This window comes from Lissotriton vulgaris, chromosome 5 (genome assembly GCF_964263255.1).
Source record: "Lissotriton vulgaris chromosome 5, aLisVul1.2, whole genome shotgun sequence".
In the NCBI taxonomy this organism is placed as follows: Eukaryota; Metazoa; Chordata; class Amphibia; order Caudata; family Salamandridae; genus Lissotriton; species Lissotriton vulgaris.
Window position 1 is genome coordinate 351,913,411 of NC_141693.1, and position 21,920 is coordinate 351,935,330.

Sequence of the window (21,920 nt, forward strand, 5' to 3'; positions counted from 1 at the left end):
AGCAATAAGATTCTTCCTGAGGGGGAGCCCGCTTAAGTTCCTGTAACACAGCAGAATGCTGGAAGAGTTTATTTCTTTTGTTTAAATAATAACATCTTTCTTTTCCAGGACCAGCGGTACAGACAGATACAGGGCACGGCAATGGGCACCTGCTTCGCCCCCAGTTATGCAAATCTTTTCGTTGGCTGGTGGGAGAAGCAGGTGGACTGGGCCGAAATGGTAGAAGAATGGGTGGATCATGTTGTGTGTTGGAGTCGTTACATCAACGACCTCTTCATAATTTGGAGAAGGTCGATGGAATCAACCAAGCAGTATGTCTCCAGCCTTAATGAGAACAATCTCAACCTGGAGTTCACAGGGGAAATGAGCACCACACAAGTAACCTTCTTGGACCTAAGAGTCCTTGTTAATGCCAACAGATTGCATACAGCACTATACAGAAAAGAGACAGCGGGAAACTGGGTCCTTCATGGAATGAGTAGTCATCCAGGCAACCTGATCCAGAGCATCCCTTACAGGGAGCTCTTAAGGATCAAGAGGAAAAGTTCCAGGCCAGAAGACTACTTGGAAGTGGCAACTCAGACCTTGGGTCGCTTTAGAGTAAGAGGTTACTCAAAGAAAACACTACAGGCAGCTCATTTGAAGGCACTCACAATGAAAAGGACTGACCTTATACAGGGGGCAAGCAAAAACAAAAAGAGTGTAGAGACCAACAACTTTAGAATGATTACCCGATATTTGAATGCGGCCAATGAGGAAAGGGCAATCATGAATAGGAACTGGTGCATTGTCAAATTGGATGTGATTATTGAGAAAGATCTACCCGAGAAACCAGGCATCACTTTTAGAAGATCGAGCTCCATCAAAGATCACCTAGTGGAAAGTCACTTGGGGACAGTGAAACAACTACAAGCTTTGGGTGATCTAAGAATCTCCTTTCCCTAGGGGAAGTGCAGGGCATATGCCACCAGTAAGAGGGTTACGGCATATGAGGTGCCTGGGATGAAAACAGAGAGGAAGATCACAAAATGTATGACATGCAGTACCACATATGTAGTGTACTGTCTAACTTGCCTGTGCAACCTCAGATACATGAGAAGCACCCTTAACCAGGTGAAAATGAGGGTCCTGGAACACCAAAGATCCATCTCCAGCAATGACATGAACTATCGAGTGGCGCTGCACTTTGCCAGCCATCATATGATAGATAGATAGCTGCTGCAATTTCACTGCCTAGACCATGTCCCCAGAGATGTTAGAGGAGGGGACAGGGAGAAGAGACTCAGTAGGCTTGAATCAAGATTCATTATAGACCTCCAGTGCAAATTTCCAGGAGGCCTGAGTATTGGGGAGGACCTCGCTGTACACCTAGGGACGTAACTGCTCCACCAGATTAGTTGGGCCAGTTGAGAACTTATTGAAGGGACTGGAAATAGTGCGACATCCTGTGTAACACCTGTAGTCCCATTCAGGGCGGTATAACAACACTGTACGACATGGTAAACATTCAGAGAGAGGAGAGTAAGACTAACTATCCTCCACAGACGGAGCTTATCAAAATGATAGTAATAGCCATTCGTAGCTCATCGAGGGCGATATTAAGTGCTTAGGTCCGCCTGTATATAACGAGGAATTGCATTGAGCAGGAGTAATATAATTAACTGAATAGCCCCCATACAAATTACCCTGTAAATATGTACATAGCAATATTGCCGTAAATGTATAAAATGTAAATATTGTACAGAGGATGAGCTTGGAATTCAATTTAATTTACACTGTCTGATTTTTACTGCATTCACAATATGAATTGCTGAATGAACTATGTATTTGGACGAGTAATTCAGTTTAAGAGAGTCTAAAAACTGTGTCCCATACCATGTTCTAAGATGGCGCCCATAGATTTGTAGTATTATTCTGTCCGTTTTCTAATCGATGTAACAATCATGTGTTTAAAGGTTGTCATGACAACGGGGATGTCGACATTGACAAAGGCAGGATTGCCGAAACGCGTATGTTTTGTTAACTTTTTTCGCCAATAAAATTTCAATAGATTTAAAGTAACAAGAGTGCTGGTCAAATCTACTTTGTGGGGAGCTGGAATATATCTATCTAAATATATATATATAAATATATATATATATATATATATATATATATATATATATATATATATATATATATATATATATATATATATATATATATATATATATATATATATTTGTCCAAATGCCCAAGAGCTTTAAGGTCGCACTCCCAGCAAACGTACCTTTGCAGGCATTAACACACGGAAACCAATCTGGCATCACAGGATACTTTTATTAATATGCCAACGCGTTTCGAGGCTTCAGCCTCTTTTTCCCAGGCAACTGCTGAAATGCGGGTGAGATTTCAATTGCTTGCACCTGTTTTAAAACGCCCCCAGTGGGCTGCATTTGCTGCTTTTCATTCATGGTGCATGCAGGGACTTGTGGTCCTTTGAATACATTAATTTCCCTCAGTGGGTTCTCTGTCCGTATTTCAATTCTTGCAGGATTGTCTCTCAGTAAAAAAGCCCTCCAGTGGGCCCCTCGATGTCAAATAGGTTAAATTAAATCCACATTTGCTGTGCTGGTTGCAACGAACCCAGTGTAGAGTTGCGCAGCTTCTCACTCTTTCAAGTTGTTTTGGAGACGGTGCAACCTCCACGGCAGGGCGCCGTGAAAATGTTTGTTTGTCCAAATGCCCAAGAGCTTTAAGGTCGCACTCCCAGCAAACGTACCTTTGCAGGCATTAACACACGGAAACCAATCTGGCATCACAGGATTCTTTTATTAATATGCCGACGCGTTTCGAGGCTTCAGCCTCTTTTTCCCAGGCAACTGCTGAAATGCGGGTGAGATTTCAATTGCTTGCACCTGTTTTAAAACGCCCCCAGTGGGCTGCATTTGCTGCTTTTCATTCATGGTGCATGCAGGGACTTGTGGTCCTTTGAATACATTAATTTCCCTCAGTGGGTTCTCTGTCCGTATTTCAATTCTTGCAGGATTGTCTCTCAGTAAAAAAGCCCTCCAGTGGGCCCCTCGATGTCAAATAGGTTAAATTAAATCCACATTTGCTGTGCTGGTTGCAACGAACCCAGTGTAGAGTTGCGCAGCTTCTCACTCTTTCAAGTTGTTTTGGAGACGGTGCAATCTCCACGGCAGGGCGCCGTGAAAATGTTTGTTTGTCCAAATGCCCAAGAGCTTTAAGGTCACACTCCCAGCAAACGTACCTTTGCAGGCATTAACACACGGAAACCAATCTGGCATCACAGGATTCTTTTATTAATATGCCGACGCGTTTCGAGGCTTCAGCCTCTTTTTCCCAGGCAACTGCTGAAATGCGGGTGAGATTTCAATTGCTTGCACCTGTTTTAAAACGCCCCCAGTGGGCTGCATTTGCTGCTTTTCATTCATGGTGCATGCAGGGACTTGTGGTCCTTTGAATACATTAATTTCCCTCAGTGGGTTCTCTGTCCGTATTTCAATTCTTGCAGGATTGTCTCTCAGTAAAAAAGCCCTCCAGTGGGCCCCTCGATGTCAAATAGGTTAAATTAAATCCACATTTGCTGTGCTGGTTGCAACGAACCCAGTGTAGAGTTGCGCAGCTTCTCACTCTTTCAAGTTGTTTTGGAGACGGTGCAACCTCCACGGCAGGGCGCCATGAAAATGTTAGTTTGTCCAAATGCCCAAGAGCTTTAAGGTCGCACTCCCAGCAAACGTACGTTCTATGCAAACGCCCACTGTGGGCTGGGAATTGAATAAATAATGCCAAAAACGAATGGTGAGCTGTTGGTGCGTCATTTTGCAGCCCATGAAGAAGGGGACTTGAGCCCTGAAACGCGTCGGCAAAATATGCAAATTTTGAAAGTCCGAGGCGAGTTGCATTTCAATGCCAGATGGTGTGAGCGCTGGGAGTGCCTTCTCAATGCTTCGGGCACTTTGGTTAACAGAAATTCACACGGCAGCCCAGCCGTGGGGAAGAGCACCCTCGTGAAAACAGAGGCTGTGGATTTGAACCTTCAATACCCTGACAGCGCAGTGCTCAACATGCTTACTGAATTCGCCAGTGACAGTTCAAAAACCTACTAAGGATTTTACACAAGCTTGAATTAAAAAAACGCATCAAACCTACGAAGGTAAATTAATGCTTTGCTCACCATAAGAACTAGATGTCCCAAAATGCACCATTGAAATCACGCTCTATGCAAACGCCCACTGTGGGCTGGGAATTGAATAAATAATGCCAAAAACGAATGGTGAGCTGTTGGTGCGTCATTTTGCAGCCCATGAAGAAGGGGACTTGAGCCCTGAAACGCGTCGGCAAAATATGCAAATTTTGAAAGTCCGAGGCGAGTTGCATTTCAATGCCAGATGGTGTGAGCGCTGGGAGTGCCTTCTCAATGCTTCGGGCACTTTGGTTAACAGAAATTCACACGGCAGAGCAGCCGTGGGGAAGAGCACCCTCGTGAAAACAGAGGCTGTGGATTTGAACCTTCAATACCCTGACAGCGCAGTGCTCAACATGCTTACTGAATTCGCCAGTGACAGTTCAAAAACCTACTAAGGATTTTACACAAGCTTGAATTTAAAAAACGCATCAAACCTACGAAGGTAAATTAATGCTTTGCTCACCATAAGAACTAGATGTCCCAAAATGCACCATTGAAATCACGCTCTATGCAAACGCCCACTGTGGGCTGGGAATTGAATAAATAATGCCAAAAACGAATAGTGAGCTGTTGGTGCGTCATTTTGCAGCCCATGAAGAAGGGGACTTGAGCCCTGAAACGCGTCGGCAAAATATGCAAATTTTGAAAGTCCGAGGCGAGTTGCATTTCAATGCCAGATGGTGTGAGCGCTGGGAGTGCCTTCTCAATGCTTCGGGCACTTTGGTTAACAGAAATTCACACGGCAGCCCAGCCGTGGGGAAGAGCACCCTCGTGAAAACAGAGGCTGTGGATTTGAACCTTCAATACCCTGACAGCGCAGTGCTCAACATGCTTACTGAATTCGCCAGTGACAGTTCAAAAACCTACTAAGGATTTTACACAAGCTTGAATTAAAAAAACGCATCAAACCTACGAAGGTAAATTAATGCTTTGCTCACCATAAGAACTAGATGTCCCAAAATGCACCATTGAAATCACGCTCTATGCAAACGCCCACTGTGGGCTGGGAATTGAATAAATAATGCCAAAAACGAATGGTGAGCTGTTGGTGCGTCATTTTGCAGCCCATGAAGAAGGGGACTTGAGCCCTGAAACGCGTCGGCAAAATATGCAAATTTTGAAAGTCCGAGGCGAGTTGCATTTCAATGCCAGATGGTGTGAGCGCTGGGAGTGCCTTCTCAATGCTTCGGGCACTTTGGTTAACAGAAATTCACACGGCAGCCCAGCCGTGGGGAAGAGCACCCTCGTGAAAACAGAGGCTGTGGATTTGAACCTTCAATACCCTGACAGCGCAGTGCTCAACATGCTTACTGAATTCGCCAGTGACAGTTCAAAAACCTACTAAGGATTTTACACAAGCTTGAATTAAAAAAACGCATCAAACCGACGAAGGTAAATTAATGCTTTGCTCACCATAAGAACTAGATGTCCCAAAATGCACCATTGAAATCACGCTCTATGCAAACGCCCACTGTGGGCTGGGAATTGAATAAATAATGCCAAAAACGAATGGTGAGCTGTTGGTGCGTCATTTTGCAGCCCATGAAGAAGGGGACTTGAGCCCTGAAACGCGTCGGCAAAATATGCAAATTTTGCAAAGTCCGAGGCGAGTTGCATTTCAATGCCAGATGGTGTGAGCGCTGGGAGTGCCTTCTCAATGCTTCGGGCACTTTGGTTAACAGAAATTCACACGGCAGCCCAGCCGTGGGGAAGAGCACCCTCGTGAAAACAGAGGCTGTGGATTTGAACCTTCAATACCCTGACAGCGCAGTGCTCAACATGCTTACTGAATTCGCCAGTGACAGTTCAAAAACCTACTAAGGATTTTACACAAGCTTGAATTAAAAAAACGCATCAAACCTACGAAGGTAAATTAATGCTTTGCTCACCATAAGAACTAGATGTCCCAAAATGCACCATTGAAATCACGCTCTATGCAAACGCCCACTGTGGGCTGGGAATTGAATAAATAATGCCAAAAACGAATGGTGAGCTGTTGGTGCGTCATTTTGCAGCCCATGAAGAAGGGGACTTGAGCCCTGAAACGCGTCGGCAAAATATGCAAATTTTGAAAGTCCGAGGCGAGTTGCATTTCAATGCCAGATGGTGTGAGCGCTGGGAGTGCCTTCTCAATGCTTCGGGCACTTTGGTTAACAGAAATTCACACGGCAGCCCAGCCGTGGGGAAGAGCACCCTCGTGAAAACAGAGGCTGTGGATTTGAACCTTCAATACCCTGACAGCGCAGTGCTCAACATGCTTACTGAATTCGCCAGTGACAGTTCAAAAACCTACTAAGGATTTTACACAAGCTTGAATTAAAAAAACGCATCAAACCTACGAAGGTAAATTAATGCTTTGCTCACCATAAGAACTAGATGTCCCAAAATGCACCATTGAAATCACGCTCTATGCAAACGCCCACTGTGGGCTGGGAATTGAATAAATAATGCCAAAAACGAATGGTGAGCTGTTGGTGCGTCATTTTGCAGCCCATGAAGAAGGGGACTTGAGCCCTGAAACGCGTCGGCAAAATATGCAAATTTTGAAAGTCCGAGGCGAGTTGCATTTCAATGCCAGATGGTGTGAGCGCTGGGAGTGCCTTCTCAATGCTTCGGGCACTTTGGTTAACAGAAATTCACACGGCAGCCCAGCCGTGGGGAAGAGCACCCTCGTGAAAACAGAGGCTGTGGATTTGAACCTTCAATACCCTGACAGCGCAGTGCTCAACATGCTTACTGAATTCGCCAGTGACAGTTCAAAAACCTACTAAGGATTTTACACAAGCTTGAATTAAAAAAACGCATCAAACCTACGAAGGTAAATTAATGCTTTGCTCACCATAAGAACTAGATGTCCCAAAATGCACCATTGAAATCACGCTCTATGCAAACGCCCACTGTGGGCTGGGAATTGAATAAATAATGCCAAAAACGAATGGTGAGCTGTTGGTGCGTCATTTTGCAGCCCATGAAGAAGGGGACTTGAGCCCTGAAACGCGTCGGCAAAATATGCAAATTTTGAAAGTCCGAGGCGAGTTGCATTTCAATGCCAGATGGTGTGAGCGCTGGGAGTGCCTTCTCAATGCTTCGGGCACTTTGGTTAACATATATATATATATATATGTATATATATATATATATATGTGTGTGTGTGTGTGTGTGTGTGTGTGTCTGTGCTAAATGTACTATGTACATTTAGATTTTTGCACACACACATAATAGTTATATATATAATATATTTGATATGTGCTCCGAAACGCGTATGTTTTGTTAACTTTTTGCGCCAATAAAACTTCAATAGATTTAAAGTAACAAGAGTGCTGGTCAAATCTACTTTGTGGGGAGCTGGAATATATCTATCTATCTATCTATCTATCTATCTATCTATCTATCTATCTATCTATCTATCTATCTATCTATCTATCTATCTATCTATCTATATACATATGTGTGTTTGTGGGTGTCTGTGCTAAATGTACTATGTACATTTAGATTTTTACACACACACATAATATTTATATATATAATATATTTGGTATGTGCTCCGGGATCCCCGCACGTAGGCAGGACTATTTAGTGCTTATGACTATTGATGAGGATCTCTATCAAAACAAAAAAGGGGGGACCAGGAAGCTGATTAATGGTCCAGTGTCCATACTCCCCAAGTATGTATTACATCAAAAATAGGACACTGTTCCAAAAGGCCGGTTCAAATGATCCAAAGGCCTTCTGAAAGGAGAAGGTGGAGAGAAAGGGAGTCCTAAGTGGAGAAGACCCAACAAACAAGGGAAGGATTAGTCTTGCCTTTTGTTGCCCTCACACACCCCAGGGGGTGTCATGCTCCCTCATGCACCATCCGGCATGCCTCAAAAGATCTCCGATAAAGCGACCCTTCGGGGACCCGTTGGGAATTGCAGTGCCGGCCCAACGAGGAGCACAGCCCGATGATGAAGCATGACACCCCCTGGGGTGTGTGAGGGCAACAAGAGGCAAGACTAATCCTTCCCTTGTTTGTTGGGTCTTCTCCACTTAGGACTCCCTTTCTCTCCACCATCTCCTATCTCAAGGCCTTTGGATCATTTGACCCGGCCTTTTGGAACAGTGTCCTATTTTTGATGTAATATTGATGAGGATCAACTGGAAGAGAACCTCTTATCTATATTGTTCACGTGCTTGCCCTCTTAGCCTGGTGGTGTAGATATGAGAGTGGAAGGATTTTTAGAGTAACGTTGCACCACCCGTGAGAAGACTGAATCCTGTTTGTGGTGTCCTGTGAAGCCGGAGGGAGAATCTTCTGGGGCCCTTGTGTTTTTTAACAATGCACGGTAGTACCGGTGCCATTGTTGCCGGGTTTTTCATTATTGAATGGCTTCCTCCCATATATAATCCACAAAGTGGATGGCTCTGACAGACTTTCTCGTCTGCTCTTTAAAATCATATAGAAAGCAGTTGGACTGTTCAACAGAGATTGGGAGGTGTTTGTTGCATCCTGGTTCATTAAGTTCTGAAAGCCTCCAATGTCCTCCAGAGGAGAGTCCGCTGGCTGTAGTGCTAGAGGTGATGGGGTGGGGATGAGATAACTGTCCCACACATCACGGGGAATCTGAGGGTCTGGAATTTTACCATCCTCCTGATCGTCATCTGTTAAAGATGGGTCGTCTCTTGTTGGTGCCGATATGTTAGAAGTGGGTGTCATCCTGGGTGTGAAGATTGAAGGAATCGGCCTTGGAGTTGCTGGGAAGGAAGGTTGAGGTGGAGCCACTGGTTGTTCTTGCAGGGAACCCGGAACCTCTTCCTAAAGTCTTGCAACATGGCCTGTAAATCCCTGTCTTGGCTGTTGGCCAGTATAATACTGATAATATTGTTCGCAGTGACTCTGTTTTCCCTGAGGAGCATAATATTGGCCATAATATTGTTCTTCCTCTATGGCGTTCTCCTCATCCTGGTACTTAACTTGGAGCTCTGATGGGCTGTGAGCTGCTCTATAAGGGCGTCATCATCCGACTTCTCCAGTTCCAATAGATAACTTGGGGGAAGAGGAGAAACCTTGACGGGGGAGGGTAACTTCAGGTTGCAAGGAAGTTTTTGTTCGTTTTGTAATTCTTATCATCATCAACGGTGGTAGAGGGGATGGTCATGGGCATGAAGGCCGTCGATTGGCTTGAGGCTTCTGGCGCCTTCATTACACCCCCTATTGACAGGGCCCTCTATGACGGGGTAGTCATTGATGGTGTTGATGTCGACGGTGTAGTCGGCGTTGTCTTCAACAGAGTCTTTGTTGAAGAAGAAATTCTCATCGACTGAATCAGGGTGTCAATGGATGAAATCGTCATCTTCGCCATTGAGGGTCTTGACGACGAGGCGGTGGTGACGGTTGTCGTTGTGGACTATATTGCTGTTGACGGTAACAGTGCCGTTGAAAGAGTCTTGTGCCTCAACGCCGACGGTTCAGAAGAAGATTTATGCGAGTGATCCCTAGCCCAAATAGATGGAGTACTCGGCTCAGATGAGTCTGCCTCTGAGGAGATTTGTTTGTGTTTCTCTTTCTGTTTTCATTTTCAGAGATTCTCTGGCCTTGTGGGATGTTTTGAGGGCCTTTCGGCTTTCAGGGGTCCCTTGGTCCTGGGAGCTTTATCTTTTGTGAAACCTTGCATAGGTATCACTGTCCTCCTCAGAAGAGGTTGCTTTCTGAGTTTTTGTCTTCTGAAGCCACAGAAGAAGCCTCCCCTATCTGTCCTTTAAGGTTTTGGAGGAAACAGTGAGACAAGTGTTACACTCTTTTACCTTACGTTTGGTTCGAGGCAGTAGAGACAGTCCTTTTGTGGGTCATCTACATGTAAACTTTTCGTTCCACAGGTCTAGCAGGATCTGAAAAGGGCTTTGTTCGATGTATCAGACATTGCAGAAGAAGTAGTAGTAGCTTTCCAAAATCTGGATGACAAAAAATGAGCACTGGGAGACTCCCTTCACACATGATGTGCGATGAAAATCTGAGGGAATCACCTCTCTTGGGAGTGTTCTAGAGGGTGCTATCACATGATTGGTTAAGGTTTGAAGCTTGGTCCTTTTTTAAATAGGACATGGATAGGCTATCTAAGTGAGTGTTCATTTCCATTATAGCCTAGGCTAGTGATACACACTGCTTTACTATGGCACTGTGGGACTCCCACTTTGACGATGGGGAATGATTCAAGCAGGTGAATCTATGAAAGATCCAATACTGGAAAAATAATGGGTTGGGATGCGTCTCAGAATGATTGTCAGCAGTTTTGCAGCGATTTAGACTATATGCAAGCATTCCTCCTAGCACCATTTGTGTGTCGGAACAACAAAACAACCACATGCCCTTGGTGTTTTGATATGTGACTTTTCATCATGTGTCGAGTAACTAGATAACAGTCAAGAGACTAAATACATATTTTCTACCCTTTTCCACAATTACAAGTTTTTAATAAGGTGGCCAGTATCACCTGAAAGCTACTTACCTAGCAAGTACCAGCTCCTGGTCAAGACCGTGGGAAGGTTCTTTGGAATCTGTGCGTGCAGCAGGTGTATCACGAGATGTAATAGGGGATACTTCCAGCTCATTTTCTGAAGTCTCCCTCTTCAAACTTCTTAAATGCTGGGTTATTTGATTATGGGCATGGTCCAACTGCTGAGAAACATACCAGAACTTATAACAGAAATTAGTGAAGGCTGGTAACATAGTATAAAAAGTTATTTCATGCAAATTACTTTGGATGAAGTGTGAAAAGTGTACAGAACAATAAGACATCCTCTGCTCTGTGTGGACCTGTAAAGATCTGCTTTGTTATACGTTTTGTTCTGTGTTTATACAAGTGTGAGTTACTGGGAACACCAAGAGTGGGCTATCATGCTTATGTAGGTGACATTTAGCTATCAAGGATAGTCCCAACCAGATTATAGCTGAAGTAGGTGACAGAATTGGTGCGCAGGTTACTGTTTACTAAAAGAAAACAAATTCTGAAAGGTAAGCCTGAAAACCAGCCCAAAGACTCCTGTCACATAGATCGTTGTTTTGAAATGCCATGCCTAGCCAAGGTCAGTATATAAATAGCATGTGGAAGTTTCATTGTCCTGAAGCTGATTTGTCTGCTCGGTGACAATGAGTTTAGTGTCTTTAAAGGCACTGAGACCAGTAGTATCAAAGTAAGAAAAGCACACCCACTCCAGACCCGGGTCTTGCATTCTCCCTCATACTTCCTAACCTCTGTTTAGCTTCAACACTATGAACCTTAGCAGTTTACTGCACTCCCATTCAGAAGCCAGGACTGAAGAAAGGCAGGTACTGAGCTGGTTTAAATCTTGCCTGAACAATAGCATTCAGCAGTTGAGTACAGTCGCATATCTAACCTCAGGCACCAATGTAACCACTGAGTTTGTGTCAGGGATGGTCCCTGTTATCCATTCTGTAGAAGATCTATCCACTTGCTAACAAAATCTGAAATGTATTTACTTGAATAGCACAGGTACAGCGACTATGCTCGATAATGCCAGACTACCCATCATAATTGTAACTTCACTGGCGACCTACTGAATGCTTAAGGTTGACTTCCAAAAAAGATGCAGTTTTCCTGGAAGATATCATACAAGCAAAAGGGAGGTGTTCCGTGCATATCCATGACTTATCATTTTAGAATTTCCTCCCGCAGCATATCTGTTTTGAAACAAAGATCATGACAATCTCATGAGCAGGGAAGGCATAGCTATGAAGCAAGGGAATCCAGACTTTAAATGTGCAGACCTTTTATCCCTACTGTTTCTTCTCCCACAAGGAAAATGCACAGTAGTAAAACAAAAATGTAAAAACAAATAAATAAATAAGATCAAATAGGATTAGAAAGTAATACTATTTATGCTACATACTTAGGAAACTTTTTGGAATCGTTCTGGATAAACATCTATCTTTGTGTGCGGAAATCAAATCTCTTGATCCTAGACCTAGAGGAATACCTGGTAAAGTGGCGAAATAATTCATGTATAATAACAGCAGGGGGTTTTAACACTACGCATGAGTCCCTTGATAATGACAATGTCAACTTGACAGAGGCGGACTACGAGGTTTTGGACATTCTGCAGCTTGACTTACCCTCATATGACGATGGACAGAGGCAGCATTATAGCTCAAGACATTATTTCTGGAATTCGGATTAATATCAGCTAATGGCACAACCAAATCTGACAGGATAGGGGCCAACACTTATAATGGTTCCTTTCACTCCAGTCACATAGATGATATCTTAATTGAACTTACACTATGGCTATCTCATAGACATGAAGGTGAGTAACAGGATTGAGAGCGATCATAATCCACTGTGCCTCTTCATGAAATCTTTCTGTTCCATGTTGGTAAATACATTTAATTCAGGGTTTGTACCAGGGATAAACTCCCCATTAATAACATGCGGCAAATCAAATGGTCCCAGGAAATAGAATCTCCTGACATCTTTCGTGCTATAAATGAGGATCACCAAGCCTGTTTAGCGCAATTGTCTGAAAGTTCCCTTGGAGTACTATGCATAGTGAAAATTACTCATATTCACCAAACACTGTTTAAGAAAATCTCTTCTCATCCTACTGTTCCAAATACTAGCTCCAGAGGGTGACCTCTAAAGCCATAACCTGGTTTAATAGGGAGTGTAGGTTATCATGCAGGCAGCTGGGTAAGGCATTGAGAATGAAGAACGTGCAGGAGATACATCTGGCTAGGAACTCCTATAAATTGGCACAGGCTCAGGTCAGAAAGGAATGGGATGATGGGAGGTGGCAGGATGTGAAGCTGGCTTGCATCAGTAAAGGACCCTATCAGATTCTGGGCCTTAGTTAAATGGTTCTGCGCCAACCCCATACAACAACATTGCCCCTTCTATCTGCATTGACCACTTGTCAAACCTTTACTCTGAAAGCCCTCTCTCTGTTTCAGTGGTTAAAGAGCTAAGTGTCCCTTGTGTAGCGGGCTCTTTTGTCCCAGCAATTTCTCCTCATTTTGATTTAGCCAATGTAATTTCTGCCCTAGCTGCAATTACCGGAGGTAGGGCGTCAAGACCAAATGGCATCCCAGTGCATGTGTTCCTACAGGACCGAGCCTGCTGGTCCAGGTATATTCTCATCTTGGCAAATGCCATTGTATGTGGAGTGCCAATACGGGACTCCATGAAAGTGGCTGAGGTCATTCCTATATATAACAAGCATTAAAAATGCAATAGGTCTCGCCTTTCATTAAGTTAAAGCCATTTGCTTTGCTATACAATACCATTAGGAAAGCAAATTGCTTTAACTTAATCAAAGGCGAGACCTATTGCATTTTCAATGCTTGTTATTATTGTCAGTGCTGAGCACTGGCGGGACCCTGCCCACATAAACCCCTTGTGGGTCCACTCTTCACTGCTGTCTCCCGTCTAGTGCCCTCATTTTACCCCCTCCCTCGTACCTCTTAATTTGTTCTTCACCCCACACCCTTCCATCACTCTATTCTCTCGGTCACCACTCGTGTCATCTTACTGTTAGCGCGCTCCTCTTCCTATCCACTCCACTCCACTCTTCCCCTACGTTCTGTGTCTATTCTCTTCCATCTCAGACAGTTTTGCAACCTGTCCCATCTCTCCTTCACCCAACAATTTCTCTCCTCCGGTTCCACCTTCTTCTGCTCACCTCTCTTCCCCCACCCTGAGCGCGCACCTTTTCACACCACGCTTACTTTTCTTCACACCTTCCCCTCCTCTTCCCCTCTTTTCCTGATGCCGTCACTCCCACCCCAACCCGAATTCTCTCCAACCTGCTGTTCTCCGTGCAGCCCCTATCCCGCCCTGCTTTTATCCCCTGCCTCCCTCAGTGTTCCAAGCCGTGCTGCTCACCCCCGTTCCTGATGCTTTAGACACCGCTCTTGAATGACTTATTTCGAGTCATTCGCTTGTTTCTGCTGTATGACAAGCACGGGCTGCTCCCGCCCCTCCCGCGCAGGGATGCTGGCTGCACGGAACAGTAATTCCTCCCAGCAGAGGTCCCTTCCACTTAGGGAGCACATCACTCCGCTGACAGCTCTCTGTAGGAAACAAACTCTCAGGCAATGGGATCCCTTATATTACTGGCTGGCCTCATTTATAAAAGTAGGAACTTTTTTTTATACCCAATACAGATTACCCGATGCACTGTAAGCTAATGTGCAATTGTACATATATAGTTCCCAGCACCATATTGTGACCTGCTTCTTGACACTAATAATGTTTTTGATATAGGAGGGAGTTGTCAAACTGATTAGCCCAAGATTACACATTGCGTGGATGCGGATACATTGAAAATTCAATGCAGCTCGTTGCTTTCCACCGCCTTCTTCACACATGTCACCACAACATAATATCAGATGCTAATATCAACTGGACAGCACTTCTATCAATATTGTGAGGATGAAGGGGAAGTCACGGCAAAAATGAAGGTGGCTTACAGAGCTGTGTCAGGCTTTGAAGACCAGGCGCATATTCTCCTAGCAAGCTGTTCAACCTTCTGCACTATCTGAACGCCTCTCTTTTGCGAGAGGTGTCCCACAAATATAAAGTATTTTAATGATTTACATGGTTCATTAATTTCTTTTTTAATGATTTACATTTCAAAAGAATCCGATTAGATGTAAGAATACTGATGCCAGGGAGGGAGGAGATAGCAAACTGAATGCTGGGAAAATTGTATAATTTGGACAGAAGTGAGAGAGCCCGGTAGAGCCAGTTTGAATGTTAGGGAGGGGTTCACGAAAGTGCTGGAGGTGAAAAATATGTTAGATGTAGGTGACATGGGGTTGGAGGGCTTCCGAGCCTTTTGGCATTTCTTGTCCCAGACAGAGCATGGGCCCCCGTTGGGGTCCCATCAGGATTCCGTCTGTCGCATTGCCAATAGTTCTTTCTAAATGCTGCAGGGCGACCAGGAAGCATCTGGCACTTTTTTTTTACCCTTTTCACCTTTTTTTAAATGTGGAATAAGAATAGTTGATGCTTCTGGCCCCCGATACACTATAAGAAAATACAAGCATTTGCAAAGAAGCTGTATGCCCATTTTGGACTGTCACCTCGATTAAAAGCATGCCAGATGGAGCCGTGTCGGCACAGTTGGGGTTCACCCGATGACTTCCTGCATTCGCTCACACTGTCGCGACCAGCCGAGCTTGGCGCTTGTTTCTTTAAAGGCCCCATGAAGATAAGAAAGTCCTGATCGGCCGGAGGAAAAGGCGAAAGGGCATCACCAAACAATCCTAATTTCCAATGGCAGGCCACAGTTTAGCATAAACGGTGATGCCAGCCAATGAAAATGAGGGTCGGGTCTTCAAGTCCCCTTCCCAAATTTACTCTCCTACAAAATCTTTCACCCAGCGAGCAGCGCTTTGTGCTGCAACGCCAGGCGAGACCTAAAAAGGTGATCCCTCCCATGCGATTTCAGACCAATCTGTTTGATTGCAATCAAACATGTTTTGCACAACTTGTTTTGGTAAAACACAGGAGTGGATCACTGATAATTAAATCATCTCATCGTTCCAGTCTGGTTTCTGTACAGAAATCTCAATGGTGGACCAGGTTTCTCAATTCCTCCTATATTGGAGGACTGTGGAGATTGGCATGGGCAGCATGTATGTTGCCTTCGTCGACCTCAAATAAGCTTCAGATCTGGTTCCCTAAGGAAAGTTGTGGAAATTCCTCAGGGATATGGGTATGCCCAGGGACGTTTTGATCTTATTAATTTGTATACACAAGAGACATTTTGTGCATGTTCGTAGGGGCAGCCAAGGAGAACTAACCAATTGTTTTCCTATCAATAAAGCCATCCGCCAAGGTGCATCTTTGCCCCCACCCTGTACTCTCCATCTCTTAAAGACATTGTCCATTTTCTCTCTAGTTTTTCAATTGACACCCTCATTCTGGCTGGCATAAAAACACCATTATTGCTATTCACGGATTACACATTGCTGATCTCACAGACACCAAGCTGGCTGCAGCACTATTTATCCAGTTTTGAGAATTTTGCAGGGAACGTGGACTAGAGATCAAATCTGCTAAAACTAAGTTTATGTCTTTAAAAGAACACAAGTCATTCAAGGGCAGAGTGGAGTTGGGGGCATGCCACTCGAGAGGCATGTTACGGGTCAGTTTATACTTAGCACCCTCATGAAAACCCCAGGAGGACATAACGGCCCTTAAACATAGGCAGATCACTGGTGCTATAGTAAAAGAACAAAAGAGCTACTTTAGTAAACATATTGCCCCAGTGCTCCAGATCTATGATCCAAGGCAGTAAGTTCAGTCTTATATGGATCAGAATTGTGGGGCTTCTCCAACATATCCTCCTTAATAAGATCTGAGAATAGGTTTTTGAGGGGCTTAGCCCATTTATCACCTAGCACCCCACTTAAGCCCTTGATGCTCGACATGGATAGGAACATCTTAGTCAATAAAGTCAGACTCTGTCAATTGCTATTCTGGTGAAGGTTATGGAAACAAGAATAATTAGCCGCAGGGGGACAGGGGATCGGAAATAAAAACAAATTAAAAACTTACCTCGAGGCCTCGTCCCAGGTCTTCTCTGCTCCTGCTCTCTTGCCTCCGACAGGAACAGGAAGCAGGCAGCCAGGCTCCCTACCCCTAAGCCAATCATAACTCTGCAATGCAGCGTTGTGATTGGTCTGAGCGCCGTGGGCTGGAAGGGTGGGCATGTTCTCCATTCAGGCTGCAATGCAGCCTACATGGAATACAGGGTAGTGCACATGACAGTTTTGGGCGGCCCGAGGGGGCGAACCAAACAGTCATTGCGCACTTTAGGAGTGGGCAAACCATTCCTTCCCTGCCCTGCTCGGAGAGCAGAGCAGCCCCATTCCACCCACCCGCCCGCCGCAAAGCAGCAGGACACGAAATATAAAATGATAATAACTCTAAGTTATTGTATGTTTCTCACTGCTTAAAAGCAGTGGGGTGACGCTCCTCCACCAAAACGGAGTAGCCGCCCCTGTTTAGATAGGAAACTATACTTTCAATTTAGGGTCCGAACACTGCCCTAGAAGTCATTTACAAGCAAATGGACCCAAACTGATCATGTGCGGTGCCCCACATGCCATAGCTTTAAAGAATCTGTCGGCCATCTAATGTTGTTTGTTCAGGATTTAGAGGTCCCTGCCAGAAATTGATCAAAACTATGTGTATGCAACTGGGGATATGAAGTAGCTGTACAGCCCTCAGAATTCTTATCCAGATCCAAAATGAGTGTATGCATATGCTATTGCCAGACTCTTGGGGAATGTGTGGCTCCTGATGCTGTAGAAAAATAAACTGAAAACACTGCCCCACCAACTGCAGCAACACATGCTCTGTACTAAACACACTGTATATTTGAGCTTCTTATCTCCTGCATGCCTAGAGATGGAAACCATGAGGGCACTAGTTGTTTGGACATGTCCCTTAAAGTTGCCATTGTAATGATCTACTTAGCTGCATTCTATTTTGATGCGAGGGCTATGCTCACAAGGCATAGTATTGCACTACAGATAGACTTGTTTTGTCCAAATCTACTTTTAACATATTGAATATATTGTATTAATTGAGGATGATTGATCATGTTTTACTTGTATGGGTTTCAGTTTCCCTTAGATAGACAAGGCTGCTATATTTCTCATTTCCTTCCTTTTTTAACAAGTCATATCAATTAATTATTTAACAGCCTTTGTGCTTTATATGATTTAAGGAAAACTAGGATATTACCCTTGGAGAAAAATTGTTTTACTTGTGTCAGTGCTTGTAATAAACTTATATATGTATGTGTATATATATATATATATATATATATATATCCACGCATGAGAAAGCTTGAGAAAGCTGAAAAGAGCAGGCTCATCCCTGGGGCACAACTAATGACATTGATATTCTGATGCAGAGATCATTGGAGTCTCTAGGTACATGGCCCATCCAGGTCACAAATGTGTGACATGTGGGAGGTTCTTTAAAATGTTAAAATGTATATGGCCCATCCAAGGCACTAATGTGTGACATGTGGGATGTTCTGTAAAATCTTTAAAATGGTGAGCACCACAGGGAGTTAGCCTATTCAGGGCAAAATCACGCCGCATTGAAATATCAATATGTGTAATGATTATTCAAATTAATAAAAGCTGTCCGGCGCGTACTTTGTGCGATCCCACTATCACAATGCGTTGCTAAGAGCTGCGAGGTTCCACTTTGAAGTGTAACTACTGGGTACCATGGTAACATGACGCAATGTGGATTGGATATCCTGACGTCTAAATGGTTTTCTTTGCTTGACCTTCAATTAGCTTTGGAGATAATTGCGTTTACAATGTCTATATGACGAGGTTTGAAAGCGACGGCCGCCAACACTGAGGAAGGCGTGCAGCTGAAACAGGTTTGTTGTGTTGATTTTGTGTTCCATTAAATCCAAAGAGGGATTTACCCCAGTGAGTGCTGGCGATTATTTTCTCGAGCGTGGATACTTTGGGCGAGTCTGCCCTCGCACACCAAGCACCTGCTAGCGGGTGCGAAAGCATCTGGCAGAATGTGGGGCGTTTAGACGGAAAAAGCTCCTGCACAGCCTCAATCCTGAAGGATATGACCGGTGGAGTACAAGGATTACTGCTTGTGAAGCTGTGACCGCGTCGAGTATGCGGTAAAGACTGAAATTGAACTGTTACTGCTGGCTACCATTCAGGACCGTTATAAGCAACAAGACATAGTGAGACAGGAGTGCACATCACAGATTGCAGTGTTTGAAAGGCTATTAATGATCAGCGAAGTGGCCCGCAGCAAAGCGGCCTCAGACATTTTCAGAACGCGACCAGGTTCTCGTTCTGTGGGAAATGGAGGGAATCCGAACCAACCTCTGCATGATTTTAAAATCTAAATATTTGCAGCTGGAACGGCTGTGCGAGAGGGAAATCAGGAAGTGGTGGTAGGCCACTTTCCTGCAACACTACATGGAAGTGAATAGAGTGCCTAGGGGACTGAAGATCTACACGGTCCCGGCATATGAGAATCCTGATCCCAAGCTCCTGGATAAATGAGCAGAATACACGGCTAACTCTTTGAAGGGGATGTTGGATATCCTCGTGAAGTTTGCCTGAAGCGATAGGGACAAGGAAGTAAAGGAAATAGAGGAAGCCAAGAAAAATATCACTGGTCAAGGTGACAAAGCTACACATGATGAGTTGTGGACATTAATGAAAAAAATGGCTGGAGAATTATGAAATCAAAATAAAACAACGAAAACAGCAAAAGTTTGACCGCGACGCGCTGGATTACGAACAGGGCAGAATCCTCACGTTTGCCGGAAAGTACGACGTGCCCAGGCGAGACCTGCACAATAATAGGTCCCACAAAGTTGTAGAAGCGAGACACACGCCGGAATCGGAGTTCTCCAACGCTGAACAGTCTGAAGAGGAAAGTGGTGGCGCAAGAGCAAGTGGCCCAGCACCCCCCACCCCCCTTTTCATGAGGAATTCAACCTCATATGTCAGACATGGTTACGTAGAGGCAAAGGGAGACCCCAAGAGCAAAAGACAACAGACTCACAAGAAGGGGAGTGTGACAACAGAGGAAGGGACAACACAAGCAGCAAGACACTCCACAAACGCAACTTGAAATTTAGGCAATAGATGCTGTTGCAGATGAGGAGAACATCACGATCATCAATTTAACATTAAGGAACTGAGACCGATACAAGAATCCGTCCTCAAACTAGGACTTTCTTTCTGTCCAACAAGTAAGTTTGAATATGCCCAAACTAGGATCGATGTTTACAAATTTGTGGGGAACATCAAACTGTTTAAATTCTTTAAAATGAGAGGTATGGATCCTAGACCGGGTCCTATGACGACCCAGCCCACAGGAAAGGATATCTCGAGTGGGCAAGATCTAGACTTGTTAGCAGTTCTAGAAGAATTGGGCAAAGATTGGACACAGCAAGATGATACACGTCCTGATGACTTGGACAGTGCTGTTATCATGGGTATCAGACAAGAGCGATCACTCAGTCCCTTTAGACCAACCTCCAAATTTTATCGTCAAACACCAGTGAATGCTATTGATATCTTTTCGGACAAAGTAAAACAAGATCTATTAAAACTACGAGAGGGCTTGGACAAACCAAAAGATGAATGGAACATAACATATGCACAAAGACAAGCACTCAAAGATTTGGAGGCAGATGACGCTATTGTGATCAAGCCATGGAAATGTGGAGTTGCAAACTCGAGAGAATTACTGCAAGAAGCTCTCCTCCAATTGAACAACCAAGAAAATTACTTACAGATCACAATCACGGAATACATGAACAGTATAAAAAACATATGAACAACTGATCTTGAAGTGGCAAACCAGAGGAATGCTCTCAATGGAGGAGTTCACCTTTCCATCGACACTGTATCCTCGGCTACCAACATTTTATCACTTACCAAAAGTTCACAAGAACAAGCTGAACCCTCTGGGACGACCGATAACCTTGTCGATTGGTGGCCTACTGAAGAAGATGTCGAAATTCATTGACTATTTCTTATTCCCCTTTGTATTAGAACTAACCTCGTACACCAGGGACACCAAGGACTTTTTGAGACATATTGAGGGCACTGTGTGGGAACCTGACTTCCTAATGATAACTCTTAATGTAGCTACCTTGTACACTAGCATGGGGCATGAAGATGGGATTTTGGCCACCAGATACTTTTTTTAAGAAATCGTCCTCTAAAGTTTCTAGAGCATAGTGATACGCTACTAGAGGTTTTACATTTCTGTCTGCACAATAATATGTTTCTTTTCCAGGACCAGATCTACAAACAACTGCCAGGGGCTGCCATGAGGGTCTGCTTCGCTCCCGGCTATGCAAACCTCTTCGTAGGCTGGTGGGAGAAGCAGGCCGCAAGGGCTGACACGTGTGACAGATGGGTGGAGAGCACGGTCAGTTGGAGATGTTACATTGACTATCTCTTTCTGATCTGGCGTGGCACAAGGGAGTCAGAAGTCCAATATATTGGTCATTTAAATTCGAAACCTCCGATTTAGAGTAGTATAAGTGCGACTGAGGTTACATTTCTGGATCTGAGAATATTTGTGGCAGATGGGAAGATCCAGACAGCACTCTTTAGAAAGTCCACGGCTGGTAACTCAGTGCTACACGCCAGAAGTAGTCATACAGACATTTTGAAGAACAGTATCCCATATAGGAAACTATTGCGTATTAAACGCAATAGTACTAGAGAAGATGACTTCAGAAGAGACACATCTAAAAGTATAAAGAGATTCAAAGTGAGGGAGTACCAGAAGGGTATCCCGAAAGAAGCGATGAATAGAACTGTTGAGAAGTCCAGATCAGACTTATTGAAAGATGAGTTTAAAAAGGGAGCCTTAGGTATGAAAACCAGTTTCACAATGATAATAGGTTACTCCAGCGCAGCTAGCAATTTGAGGATAATATTGCAGGCCAACTGGAAAATACTAAAGTCTGATGTTGTTATAGGCCGGGATCTAACAACGCACACCTCACTGACATTTAGGAGAACAAGGTCAATCGAAGATCAGCTAGTGGAAAGTCATCTGCCACCCCCTAAGTACAGAGATGGCTACTAGTTATTACAGGCTTCTTTCCGTGTGGCAGATGCAAAGCGTGTGCAAATAGCAGCAAGTTGACCACATATATGATTGGGGGTCTGAAAAATCCTATGCATATTTCAATG

General features: G+C 44.2%; 1 protein-coding gene across 4 annotated transcripts in view; it reads right to left on the reverse strand.

Annotated features, from left to right (window-relative positions):
• KIF17 (kinesin family member 17) overlaps positions 1 to 21,920 on the reverse strand; it is a 520,936-nt gene that overhangs the window by 75,516 nt on the left and 423,500 nt on the right. For 3 of the 4 annotated variants that reach the window (XM_086921624.1, XM_086921627.1, XM_086921626.1), the window contains one exon: positions 10,678 to 10,847. In XM_086921624.1, the coding sequence (XP_086777750.1) occupies positions 10,678 to 10,847 (170 nt within the window). The remainder of the gene's footprint in view (positions 1 to 10,677; positions 10,848 to 21,920) is intronic. The other variant, XM_086921625.1, reaches the window with a different exon arrangement.